The 13,890-nt window shown below is 49.1% G+C and overlaps 1 protein-coding gene across 1 annotated transcript in view; it reads right to left on the bottom strand.

The window, feature by feature from the left end:
• Positions 1-7,602: 7,602 nt before the first annotated feature.
• The window catches only part of LOC118476235 (two-component response regulator ORR1), a 48,679-nt gene continuing 42,391 nt past the window's right edge, over positions 7,603-13,890 (bottom strand). Inside the window, exons 2-4 of the mRNA XM_035965061.1 lie at positions 8,582-9,221; positions 8,369-8,490; positions 7,603-8,118 (exon numbers count right to left, since the gene is read on the bottom strand). Coding sequence (XP_035820954.1) covers positions 8,811-9,221 — 411 coding nt within the window. The 3' untranslated portion in view covers positions 7,603-8,118; positions 8,369-8,490; positions 8,582-8,810. The remainder of the gene's footprint in view (positions 8,119-8,368; positions 8,491-8,581; positions 9,222-13,890) is intronic.

Raw genomic sequence — 13,890 nt, 5'->3', positions numbered from 1 at the left:
ACAAATTTAGGGTTGTCGCAATATCCTGTGTGACATTATGTTGATTTTGCAACAATTGATCTAGTGGTAGCAATAGCATCTTTCTCTTGCAACAAAAGTCATAATTATCGCAACACACAAAAAGTGGCAAAAAAGATGCATATATTGCAACCACTTTTAAAGGTCGTGACAATAACTAACACCTAATGTTACAACTTTAGTGCTATTGCAATATTCGGTGTGGCACTAGGGTAATTTTGCAACAACTGTTCTAGTGGTAGCAATAACCCCTTTCTCTTGCAACAAAAATCATGGTTATTGCAATGCACACAAATAGTGGCAAAACGGACCATATATTGCAACCACTTTTAAAGGTTGTGGCAATAACTAACACCTAATGCAACAAAAATAGTGTTGTTGCAATATCTGTCGTGGCATTAGGGTGATTTTTTAGTGTGTGTATATATATACTAGGTGAGTGCCCGTGCGTTGCAACAGGGACATATAATAGCACGGTAACTTATATACAAAATGTGTGTTATACTGTTATGAGAAAATGTTTCATAATCCATTTGTGATCCTGGTCATACATATATTTTGTTATTTTAATCTAGTTGTTTCACCACTACATTACAACCATCAGTATCATGCCGACTTTGATATATGCCACGATTTTCATGGTCTCATCATTGGAGAGCACACCCCACGCCTGCCAGAAGAAGTTCCCTCGTACATCGTCAGCCATCAGGCACGCACCACCATACACGCTTGCTCAAACAAAAAAGCAATTGTGTGTGTTTGCGAAGAGAATCAAAGGCAGACCAGCACAAAAAGCTACCCCGACGGTGGGGAGGATGACAAACTGATCATTGTTGTTGGTCATCCTCTACGTCACCTCCGGCGCCGAGATGACGCCACAGTCCATGATATAGTAGTCGTCGAACGCGCGCGACATGGCGAGTACCGATGACTCTTGGCTGGGCTGCTAGACGAAGTGCACCTCGGGCTCATCAGCAAGGTAGTACACCTGGCCGTTGCACCACCGGATGCGCTACTCCTCTACATACACCATGTTCGAGGACACTCACACAATGTCAGCAACGACCGTCGTCCCAGCGCACAAGAATTCATGGTCGGTCAGTAGCGACTTACATGGTAGGTTGGGCTTCAGATGGACAATGAGCTGGACGACGTGATGGTGCTGTCGTTCGATGCGGTGCCCAAAACAACCTGAGAGTTGTTGACGTTGGCAACGACCATGAGGTCCCCCTGCTTGGCGATGGACAACGTGGTGCAGCCGCTTTGGACCGCGTCTAAGCGGCGACTTTGTCGGAGCTTGTCATACACAGCGGCTCATGCGGCCACGTAGGACTGCTTCCAGAGGTCGAACTGTAGTCGTCAAGCTTCTTCTCATCGTCGATGAGCGATGCCAACGTGAGCGGCTCCTGCTAGTGGTGTTTGTTCGGGGTTTCCAAGCAAGAAACATGGATTCATCCTTGGCGTTGGTTTTTGAAAATGACTCACAAGTCAGATCCATGGGAAAAAATATTATGAAGAATAAATGCCACACATGCAAAAAAAGGAATTTAAGTTGAAAACATTATTCAAACAAAAGAAATTTCATGCAAGGCTCTTCTTTAAATACTACTCCTTCCATCCAAAAATATAATTCAAGAATCTCGGTGATACTTATCTACTACTACGCATTGTGCAAGGGTAATATGGGAGGCTTGGAGAGAGATGTAGTAGATGTTTTTCCTATCATAGATGTAGACATAAACACACATGTGGTGTAGTGGTAGTTACTGCTCGCATTTGTCTTAAAGGTCGCGGGTTCAAATCCCCTTGGGGTCATTTATGTTTTTTAATTTTAGCTAGACGTGAGTTGTACATGGGAATGAGAATGGGAATGGGCTTTGCGGGTGGGTTGTACGTGGGAATGAGAATGGGAATGGGCTTTGCGGGACGGGGAATGAGAAAGGCAGAACATGGAATAGGAATGGCAGAACATGGAATAGGAAGAAAGGCAGAACTGGAAATGGCAGAACACGGAATGGTGGCAGAACACGGAATGGCAGATTACTATTACAGTCTTAATAATATACTAGCTGAGTGCCCGTGCGTTGCAACGGGAATATATAATACCAGTATACTATGATAACTTATATACAAAATGTGTATTATATTGTTATGAGAAAATATTTAATAATCAATTTGTGATCCTAGCCATACATAAATTTTGTTATTTTAATCTAGTTGTTTCACCACTATATTGCAATCATCAGTATCATGCAGACTTCGATATATGCCACGATTTGTATGGTCACATCATTGGAGAGCACGTTCCACACATGCCAGAAGAAATTTCCTCGTACATCGTTAGTCATCAGACACGCACCACCATACGCTCTTGCTTAAACAAAAAGGTAAGTGTGTGTGTTTGCGAAGAGAATTAAAGGCAGGCCGGTAAAAAAGCTACCCTGACGGTGGCGAGGATGACGAACTGGTCACTGTTGTCGATCCTCCTCTGCGTCACCTCCGGCGCCAAGATGACGCCACAATCCTCGATATAGTAGTCGTCGAACGCGAGCGACATGACGAGTACCGATGACTCTTGGTTGGGCTGCCAAACGAAGTGCACTCTGGGCTCATCAGCAAGGTAGTATCTCTGGCCGTTGCACCACCGGATGCACTACTCCACTATATACATCATGTTCGAGGACACTCACACAACGTCAGCAACGTCCATCGTCCCAGCGCACAATAATTCATGTCCGGTCAGTAGCGACTTACGTGGTAGGTTGGGCTTCAGGTGAACGATGAGCTGGACGACGTGATGGCGTTGTCGTCGGATGCGGTGTCCAGAACAACCCGAGAGTCGATGACGTTGGCGACAACCATGAGACCCCCTGCTTAACGATGGACAACGCGGTGCAGCTGCTCTGAACCGCGTCCAAGCGACAGCTTCGTGGGAGCTTGTCGTACACAGCGATGCATGCGACCACGTAGGACTGCTTCTAGAGGTCGAACTGACAGTCGCCAGGCTTCTTCTCGTCATCGATGAGCGACGCCAACGCGAGTGCCTCCTGCTCATGGTGTTTGTTCAGGGTTTTAAGTAAGAAACATGGATTCATGCTTGGCGTTGGTTTGTGAAAATGACTCACAAGTCTGATCCATGGAAAAATATCACGAAGAAAAAATGTCACGCATGCAAAAAAGGGAATGTAAGTATAATACATTATTCAAACAAAAGAAATTGCATGCAAAGCTCTTCTTTAAATAATATTACCTCCATCAAAAAATATAATTCAAGAATCTCGGTGATACTTATCTACTTCTACGCATTGTGCAAGGGTAGCAAGTGAGCTTGGTAAGAGATGTAGTAGATGTGTTTCCTGTCATAGATATAGACATAAACACACATGTGGTGTAGTGGTAGCTACTCTTGGCCTTTGCTTAAGAGGTCACAGGTTTAAATCCCCTTGAGGACATGTGTGTTTTTTTTAATTTTAGCTAGACATGGCAGACTATTCTTGCAGCCTTAATAAGTAGTAAAGATATATATATATATATATATATTAGGTCCATGCTCGTGTGTTGCCACGAAAGTTAAAAATTACTACTCCCTTCATTCGTTAATATGCCTTTCGTTATCATAAATTTGAACTACACGGCGCCAAATAAATAAAAACGGAGGTAGTACAAAACATAGATATGGAACAACAAACATCACTATGATATGCAAAATCGGTGTGGTAAAATATCACTATAACACTAATATTATATTGGCAATATAAATATATAATATTATTATAAATACGCCGACTCAGAATAAACTGGTATTGAACAAACATTATAAAAAATCGAACAACTATGTCAAAACATTTATTCATGAGTACCGACAAGTTAGCCAATTGCCTCTACCTACACTCTTCATATAGATAGCTCAACTCTTAGAGTATGGTCGTGTTGCAATAATCATTTGTGGTCACAGGCGCTGCAGCAGCATAAAAAGGTCTCATTCGGAATTACACAAATTAATGAACTTGATAAAATCTATCTATGTAGGAAGAGTTGTGCATATTACATTACAACAGCTCTACTGCATATTATGAAAAAATGAAGCAACCGAGAAATAGGTAATATCCATGTGGCATAGAGGTGATGTCATATGAATCCATGCTAGGATGATTTCATGAAATGTACTAAGTGATGGAGCATATGCTTTAAAAGAGATGGTACCTACTTTGACAATAATGTCCTCATTTGTTGATAACAAGAACTGGATATTTTCTTAATAAGTCTCCAGCCTTAACCTATAAAACAACAAAAACAATATGTGTTAGAAGTGGATTCTCACTCACTGATTTTCCTGATCTGCATAAACAACAAGCAATTGATGAAAATATATGATCGAGTAGAGCTATGCAAACCATCATAATACACAATTGAAGAAGCATCATCCTATACCAGTTAAGGCTCATATGAATGTGTTTCCTCTTATGCATCATCATACCAAGACGATCTTTATTTCCAAATAACAAAAAATGGGAACCCCCATCCATTAGTAAGAATGGCAGCACAATAGTGGAGGGAGTTGAGGAAAAACCTAGAACGACATGATGAAAGTCGCCTAGAGGGGGGTGAATAGGCAAATCTGAAATTTATAAACTTTAAGCACAACTACAAACCGAGGTTAGCGTTAGAAATATAATCGAGTCCGAAAGAGAGGGCGAAAACAAATCACAAGCAAATAAGGCGGATGACACGGTGATTTGTTTTACCGAGGTTCGGTTCTTGCAAACCTACTCCCTGTTGAGGTGGTCACAAAGACCAGGTCTCTTTCAACCCTTTCCCTCTCTCAAACGGTCACCTAGACCGAGTGAGCTTCTCTTCTCAATCAATTGGGACACTTAGTCCCCGCAAGGACCACCACACAAATGGTGTCTCTTGCTTTGATTACAAAGAACTTGGAAGCAAGAATAGAGGAAGAAGAAAAGCGATCCAAGCGCAAGAGCTCAAAAGAACACAACAAAACTCTCTCTTCTAGTCACTATTGCTTTGAGTGGAATTGGGACTTGGAGAGATTTTGATTCACTCTATTTGTGTCTTGTATTGAATGCACTAGCTCTTGTATTGAATGTGTTGGCTGAAAACTTGGATGCCTTGAAGTGTTGGTGGTTGGGGGGTATTTATAGCCCCAACCACCAAAGTGGTCGTTGGGGAAGGCTGCAGTCAAAGAGCGCACCGGACAGTGCGGTGCGCCAGCCACGTCACCCAACCGTTAGGGTTCGATCGTTGGAGCTTCTGACATGTGGGCCACCGGACAGTCAGGTGGTGCACCGGACAGTCACTGTTCACTGTCCGGTGCGCCATCTGTGCCTGCTCTGACTTCTGCGCGCGCTATCCGCGCACTGTAGCTCACTATTCACCTTTTGCAGACGACTGTTGGCGCTGTAGCCGTTACTCCGCTTGGCACACCGGACAGTCCGGTGCTACACCGGACAGTCCGGTGAATTATAGCGGAGGGCAATCCCAGAAACCCGAAGGTGGCAAGTTCGGAGTGATTTTCCCTGGTGCACCGGACACTGTCCGGTGCGCCAGACCAGGGCTGCCTTCGGTTGTCTTTTGCTCTTTTTATTTGAACCCTTTCTTGGACTTTTTATTGGTTTGTGTTGAACCTTTGGCACCTGTAGAACTTATAATCTAGAGCAAACTAGTTATTCAAATTATTTGTGTTGGGCAATTCAACCACCAAAATCATTTAGGAAAAGGTGTGAGCCTATTTCCCTTTCACATGACACACATCATGTATATTTGCTCACGTTGCTTTGAAATTGCGCCTCAACATCGTGTCCCTGGATAGTGTCGGTGGCCAGTGTTGCCACCTCGACGACGATAGAGCATAGATTGACTTTGATCAAATACTATCGACTGAAGATCCCAGTTCTAAAAAGTGCACACCAAATTTAAGTTTTGAAGAAACCATAGCCTTCCTTCACATGTAACTTGATTGATGCTACCATAGTACTTTCTAAGTATCGATAGTTGGAGTTGGGCAGCGGGATGAAGCTTTTCCCAGTTTTATAGAACAACATTACATGACACAAGTTAGAAAGAAAGGAACGAGAAACATTGCCTGATTAGGATCTCTCCAAGGTTTCCAGAGAATTGCCCATCAATGTACTCCTTGGTGTAGGCAGCCATGAATTTTGTATGTCAATTAGGATCCAATTGATGATTAGTTATTCATCTAAAATGTATTCAATAGACGATCACTCTATTAGTTCCACAGGAAAAATGTCAAATTAGTACCTGGAGAATCATATAGGACTCCGCCAAAGCAAGATAACCTGGTAATGTACTTGTTAGAGTTTCAGTTTGATTAAAAGCAGTAGTAATAAAATGTTCTAGTTCAATCTGGATACAAAAAGGAACCATAAATTATAAAAAAATTGGAAGCATGAGAACAATATATATTGTCTACAACTGCCTAGTGTTCTACTGTTAATTAACAAATCTAGCCAAAAGAAGCAATGGCATATAAAACTTGTGGTTATGAAAATTGCCCTAGAAAAACTTTCGAGAAGAAAGGTCACCATCTCGAATAGGTCACTGAAATCTTGCCAAAACAGAAGCAATAGTATGTTAGATGCTCAATAGAAATAGGTAGGTAATCAGTAAAAATGGACAAGCCACAAAATGATCATCTACATTCAAGAATTAAATAGCAATAATGGACTGGACACAGTAGAGTAGAATGGTAACTCACTTGTTGAGTCATGAAGTACAACGACTCCAAGAATAGTGTCAGGATTTAAATCAAATATGGTTCATCCCAGTCTCCCCATGTAAGTCCTAAAACTGGCATGGTTATGGAATAATCCTAAGCTCTCTGAATTCAATAGGATGCAACATGTAGAGCTCCATACATGAAATCAAAACATAAAGTACAATTGGCGTCATTGAGAGCACATATGCTTCTGATGTTGTTTAGTACTTACATTCAGTAAAAACAAGGACGAAATAGACCCTGCTGAAACTCTGACAAGGATAAAAATAAGGATTCCAAAGACAAATTGATAACTATTGATGGACCCTTACTTCTAGTATTGCACTGAAGTTTCTTTTCTCTGCTTGTTCTGTTCTTAGGATCACTAACCGGTGCAAGCTTCATGTAATCCATATTATAGAACTAATATCCTCACAAAATCAAAAAGTGTTCTATAGCTTTATGCTTATAATAGTCCTAAAGTATGCACAACACAAGATGCATTGTTTCAGGAATGGAAATAAGTTAGACAACAAGTTCCATTAGCCACTACACTACACATGATTATTACCTCAAGTACCTAGATAAATTTTCTAACTACATTTATTGTGCCCTAGAACCAACCAACAGCTCCCCAGACATTTGTGTTGCAGAGCATTTGAGCTTCAATCACACATGTTACTTTATACGTTGTACGCTAGGTTTACAAAATGAAATTAGAATTAACTTCGTCAAAAGGATTCTGGCATAGTGGCCTTTCTTAGAATACATAGAAATTGGCATAACAAGAACACCACATTAAATGAAATAGTTGAAACAAAAAAAGTTGAAATTAATGAAGTCATAATAGGTCTTGGTAGGTTTCCTTTCTTTTGCATGGACACAAGACGACGACATTTACACTAAAGGGCACAATTGTTTCAACCTGCAGTTCAGAACTATCACCCAGTAATGACAGTGTTTTTGTGAACTCAATCAGACGAAACAAATCCAAGTTTGGTACCCACAAAAATAAATCCATAATAATACAAGAGAGATGAAAATTAAAATTATCCTCTCTTTTTTCAAAAACTATACTTGATGGGTAACATACAATAACCAAGGTAAGGTGAGCCTAACAAGAGGAACAACAAGCCCCCAGGGGGAAACCTTGTATGGTCAGCAGAAGACGTCCAGGCTAACATCCAAATGTCATACGGTTGCTGTCTCGAGCAAATATGTATCTTGCAGCTTCATAAATGTCTTCCATCAGCCAGAAAAGAGAAAACTCATATAAGTCTCAGCTCATATTCGCCAGCCATCGTGATATATCTAACCCAGGGGAGTGCCTGGTAACCACTCTTTCCAATTATCTTCAGATAACAGACCTACACAATATGCAATATAGTGCATCATTCAGTGGCTGAAGATTCCAGACAAGATACGATAGATAGAATGCTACTCCCTCCATTCTAAATTATAAGACATTTTGGATTTTCCATATACATATCTTTTGCTATGAACTTAGATGTACACTACATAGTAAAAGTAATGTATTTATAAAAACTAAATCGTCTTATAATTTGGAATGAGGAAGTACACCAATAGACAAATATCTTCAAACAGCAAATCTATTACCTAAATACCTGATACGATGAAATATGGTATCTCAAATTTCACTCGTATTGGTGCCTTCTTTTCTGGGGCCCTTCTTCCGCTGTTATGCTAGGAAGACTAAATTCTACTCTGCACATGTATTCCTACAGGATGGATTGCTTCAGCACATGAGCACACTTCAAAATTTCAATGAACATGAAAAAAGGAATTGATTTGGAATTGGATAGTAATTACCTTGCCACCAGGGAATGATTTTACTTTCTAGACCATTGCATCTCTCTTAGGAGCATATGCAGCAGAACCCATTGAAGCGGATGTCCTTGCATCTAAAATTTTATAGAAGCAGACGTGGAGGCGGTCAGACAGAGGAGAAGGGGACAACCGTCTCGGTGGTGGTCATCAGCTACCACCAGGGACACCACACACCTGGTACCCTTCAAACACGACGGGATTCAGGTTCGCCCTAGCGGGCGTGTATGACAAGATTCAAGCGCTCCTCGATCACGACACCGCTATCAACGGTGCGACCCCCACTGTGGCCCTCATCGAAGAGCGAGACAGTGACGCCGAGTGGCACCTCCAAGAGGAACGATGCATTCCATGTCCCAAACGTGAGGCATGGGACCCCGCTGCTGGACACGGTGATGATGGAGATCTCCGTGACGCGCGCTCTGGAGCCGCCTGTCTTCGCCGGAGTCGTTGGAGATGAAGTCGGTGACTGCTCACCGATGGGGGCACAGTTCCTGGCGATCTGCACGACCGGGTCTGCTGACCGAGAGAGGAGGCGTGGCCACTCGAATTTGTTGCAGATGGAGCTCGGCGTTGGTTGGATGACACCAAGGCGCCCGGGCGGTTTCGATCCACGCCATCGACCCTATTACCGGTGAAGGAGCGGAGTAAAAGATGAGCACGAGATGGTGAGCGAAGCACCCGACAACCGCGGACGTGAGTATAGGTGTACATTCGGGCCGCCCGGCCCGGCCCGGCCCAAGCCCGAAAAGGCCCGTATTATTTGAATTTTGGGCCAGCCCGGTCTGTTTGAATTTCGGGCCGTGCTGGGCCGGCCCACGGCCCGGCCCGTAATTGCTTAAACGTGCCGGGCTCATTTCGGGCGGCCCGAAATTATAAAAGCCCGAAATTCACATTAGGGCCCAAAATTCAATTTTTGGACTGAAATTCAGTTTTTGGTCTGAAATTCACATCAGGCCCGAAATTCCAAACAAATTTAATAAAACAAATAAAAGATAAGACAAATAAATTTGACCAAAAGCAAACTTAATATTTGTATTAAGTTACTAGAGCTATGCAATGACTACCTCGTTTACAAATCATTTTGTTAGAAAGAAAAAGAGTATAATCAGCTCTATATAAAGTTCGTAAGTTCAGTTCTGTCGGCGTCTCGAGACCGGGGGGTCCCTAAGCCGACGAGTGAGTGTGCCGCGTGCCCCAGCCCAGATGGGTCGAGTGCGTGGGCGAGCGCGAAGGGGGGAAGCGAGGTGGCCGGAGACGGGCGTGAGAGAGGTGGAAATTCTGCGGCCTTCGTGTTCGTCCCGCGCCCAAGTCGGGTGCGCTTGCAGTAGGGGGTTACAAGCGTCCACGCGGGTGAGGGAAGCGAGCGGCCCCAAGAGAGCGCCTGTCCCGTCCTCGTCCCCGCGCGGCCAACCTTCTCTAAGAAGGCCCTGGTCCTTCCTTTTATAGGCGTAAGGAGAGGATCCAGGTGTACAATGGGGACGTAGCAGAGTGCTACGTGTCTAGCGGAGGGAGAGCTAGCGCCCTAAGTACATGCCAATGTGGCAGCCGGAGAGATCTTGGCACCCTGCTAGTGTGATGTCGTGGCTGTCGGAGGAGCAACGGAGCCTAGCGGAGGGACAGCTGTCGGAGCGGTCGAGTCCTTGCTGACGTCCCCCTGCTTCCGTAAGGGAGCTGAGAGCCGCCGTTGTCACAGGGCTAGCGGGGTGCCATCATTGCCTATCTGGCGGAGCTAGCCAGATGGGACACCGGTCTTGTTCTCTGCGGCCCGAGTCGGCTCGGGGTAGGGTGATGATGGCGCTTCCTGTTGACGTGGCGGGCCTGTGCCCTAGGTCGGGCGACGTGGAGGTTCCTCCGAAGCCGAGGTCGAGTCTGTCTTCCATGGCCGAGGCCGAGGCCGAGCCCCTGGGTCGGGCGAGGCGGAGGTCGTTCGGCAGAGGCCAGGGCGGAGTCCGAGCCCTGGGGTCGGGCGAAGCGGAGTTCGTCGTCTTCTAGGGCTGAGCCCGAGTCCGAGCCCTAGGTCGGGCGAAGCGGAGTTCGTCGTCTTCTGGGGCTGAGCCCGAGTCCGAGCCCTGGGTCGGGCGGAGCGGAGTTCGCCGTCTTCCGGGGCTTAGCCCGAGTCCGAGCCCTGGGTCGGGCGGAGCGGAGTTCGCCGTCTTCCGGGGCTTAGCCCGAGTCCGAGCCCTGGGTCGGGCGGAGCGGAGTTCGCCGTCTTCCGGGGCCTAGCCCGAGTCCGAGCCCCGGGTCGGGCGGAGCGGAGTTCGCCGTCTTCCGGGACTTAGCCCGAGTCCGAGCCCTGGGTCGGGCGGAGCGGAGTTCGCCGTCTTCCGGGGCTTAGCCCGAGTCCGAGCCCTGGGTCGGGCGGAGCGGAGTTCGCCGTCTTCCGGGGCTTAGCCCGAGTACGAGCCCTGGGTCGGGCGGAGCGGAGTTCGCCGTCTTCCGGGGCTTAGCCCGAGTCCGAGCCCTGGGTCGGGCGGAGCGGAGTTTCCTATGGCACCTTTGGCAGGGCCTGACTGCCTGTCAGTCTCACTCTGTCAAGTGGCACTGCAGTCGGAGTGGCGCAGGCGGCGCTGTCCTTCTGTCAGACCGGTCAGTGGAGCGGCGAAGTGACGGCGGTCACTTCGGCTCTGCCGGGGGGCGCGCGTCAGGATAAAGGTGTCAGGCTACCTTTGCGTTAAATGCTCCTGCGACTCGGTCGGTCGGCGCGGCGATTTAGTCAGGGTTGCTTCTTAGCGAAGGCAAGGCCTCGGGCGAGCCGGAGATGTGTCCGCCGTTAAAGGGGGGCCTCGGGCGAGACGGAAATCCCTCGGGGTCGGCTGCCCTTGCCCGAGGCTAGGCTCGGGCGAGGCGTGATCGAGTCGCTCGTATGGACTGATCCCTGACTTAATCGCACCCATCAGGCCTCTGCAGCTTTATGCTGATGGGGGTTACCAGCTGAGAATTAGGCGTCTTGAGGGTACCCCTAATTATGGTCCCCGACAGTAGCCCCCGAGCCTCGAAGGGAGTGTTAGCACTCGCTTGGAGGCTTTCGTCGCACTTTTTTGCAAGGGGACCAGCCTTTCTCGGTTGCATTTTGTTCCGGTGGGTGCGCGCGAGCGCACCCGCCGGGTGTAGCCCCCGAGGCCTCGGAGGAGTGTTTCACTCCCCCGAGGTCTTAATGCCTTGCGTAACGCTTCGGCTGGTCTGGTTGTTCCCTCATGCGAACTGGTCGTAGCTCGGGTGCACGGTCGGGGCCCAAGTTCTCGGGCTAGTATGTTGACGCTGTCAACGGTTCGGCCGGAGCCGGGTTTGCGAGAGCAGCCCCCGAGCCTCCGCACAGGGCGAGAGGGCGATCAGGGACAGACTCGGCTTTTTTACATACGCCCCTACGTCGCCTTTCCGCAAGGAGGAGGGGGGAGAGCGCCATGTTACCCTCAATGGGCACCGAACATGGTGTCTCCAGTGAGCTGCAAGCGGGTAATCCGAGTGGACGTCCGTGCCCCGTTCGTTGGGGGTCGGCTAGGGGCCCAGAGGCACGCCCAAAAGTACCTGCGGGTGATCTGCCGGACCCGGTCCCCTGGCGACGGGGTCTGAGGGCTCGATGCCTCCCTCCGATGGGATTCCGTTACAAGATCGCTCCCGCTGGTCTCGGAAATGTCCTAGGGTACCTCGGGAGCGCAGCCCGAGCCTTGGTTATGTATCGAACGTACCCCTGGTCATCCCTCGCTCGGCGTCTGAGGCGACTGTGAACCCTTTGGAGGCCAGCCTTCGAACCCCTGATCAGTAATGGGCGCGGAGCCCGAGTAGCCTGAGGCGGCCGTGGAGCCCTTCTGGGGGCCAGCCTTCGAACCTATGACCAGTAGTGGGTGTAGGGCCCACGTGATCTGAGGCGACTGTTGAACCCCTCGGAGGGCCAGCCTTCGAACCTCTGATCAGTAGGGGGGGCTCGGAGCCCGGTTCCTTCACAGGGAAGGATCCTTTTCGGGGTATCCCCCTTTCCCGGTCCCTGTTGCAAGAGATAGAGAAAGAGGAAAAAAGGAAAAGGATACGAAATCGAACGACGTGGCGTACCTTTTTTGGCGCGGTTATTGCGGCGAAGGCGAAGCGTCGCCCGCTTCTCCTGCCAGAAGCGCCGCCTGTCCCGCCGCGGAGTTAATGCGACGGGGTGAGTTGTTGGCAGGGCGGCCGTTGCGCGTGCGCGAGCCGTTCGAGGAACGGATCACGGGCGCCCTGTCTTCACGCCGTGAGAGGGGGTTCTCTTGCTTCCCCCGGACGGGACGTGAGTCTGGCCGACGACGTGACCGCTGCTCCCGCCCGCCTGCCACCGTCATTACTGCCGGCCCACTTTCGGCCGTATTGACCGTCGCGCCAGGCTGGCGCCGCTGGGTCGTGCGCTGGGCCGCCTCGAGTCGCGGTATTGGTTCCGCAACCGAAGAGGCGCGGTGGTGGCGCAAGTGGCGGTGCAGTTGCTTGCATGCAGCATCTGGCGCGCCGGTTGCGTGATGCGTGGGCCTGGGCCTCCATGCTGGCATGTTGGGAGTCGGAGAAGCGCGTCCACCTGGCGCGATTGCATGCCGCCTGCATGGCTGCCCGCCCCTTCCGCCCGTTGGTCCGGGCAAAAGTGGGGGGTCGCTTGTAACTACTGGGCGGTTGTGTGCACCACGCGCGGCGGTTTGGCTTCTTCTGCTCTAAGCCGATTTGCATGACACGCGGGACCCAGCCCCCGCGCCGCAGGGAAGGGCCTTGGAGCGTGTTGGAGAAGACTCAGCCCGTGACGTTTGGGGGCGCACGTTGGGAGAGTTGCCTTTAAAAGGAGGGCGACCCCTTTCGGAAGGCGACCATGTCTTCTCGCTCCCTTATGCGTCGCGTCTTTCCACCTTCCAAGCCCCGGATGGGGGGTACCCGCCGTCTTTTCGCCTCATCGTTGGAGGAACGCAACTCCATGGGAGTTGGTACCTTTCAGCCATCGTTCGGCTTCAAGGATTTTCATCATGCAGCCCGGCTGTATCCCCCCGCCGGTGGTCACCCAAGACGGTGACCACCAGTTTCTGGGTGGAGAGAAGCAAGTCGGGCTGCGATCTTGGTCCCACCCTCAGCTTCAAGGATGTTCATCATCCTCGCTGGGGTGGGGGTCGGGCTGAGCCGACGCTCTACCTCCCGCGCGGGTTCGTGGGTCACCCTCTCCCGCGGCGTTCGGGGGAGAGGGCGCTCACTGGCCCTGCGGGCGGCCCGGACTTCGACAACGCGGGGCCGGTCAACGGCGCGCGTCGTCACCTCCAGCGTGTCGGGCTCGTCGGCTTGGCTCCCGGCGGCCC

Source organism: Zea mays, chromosome 2 (assembly GCF_902167145.1).
Source record: "Zea mays cultivar B73 chromosome 2, Zm-B73-REFERENCE-NAM-5.0, whole genome shotgun sequence".
NCBI lineage: Eukaryota > Viridiplantae > Streptophyta > Magnoliopsida > Poales > Poaceae > Zea > Zea mays.
Note: the sequence above shows the minus strand (reverse complement) of the source record. Positions and strands in the feature narration are given on the sequence as shown.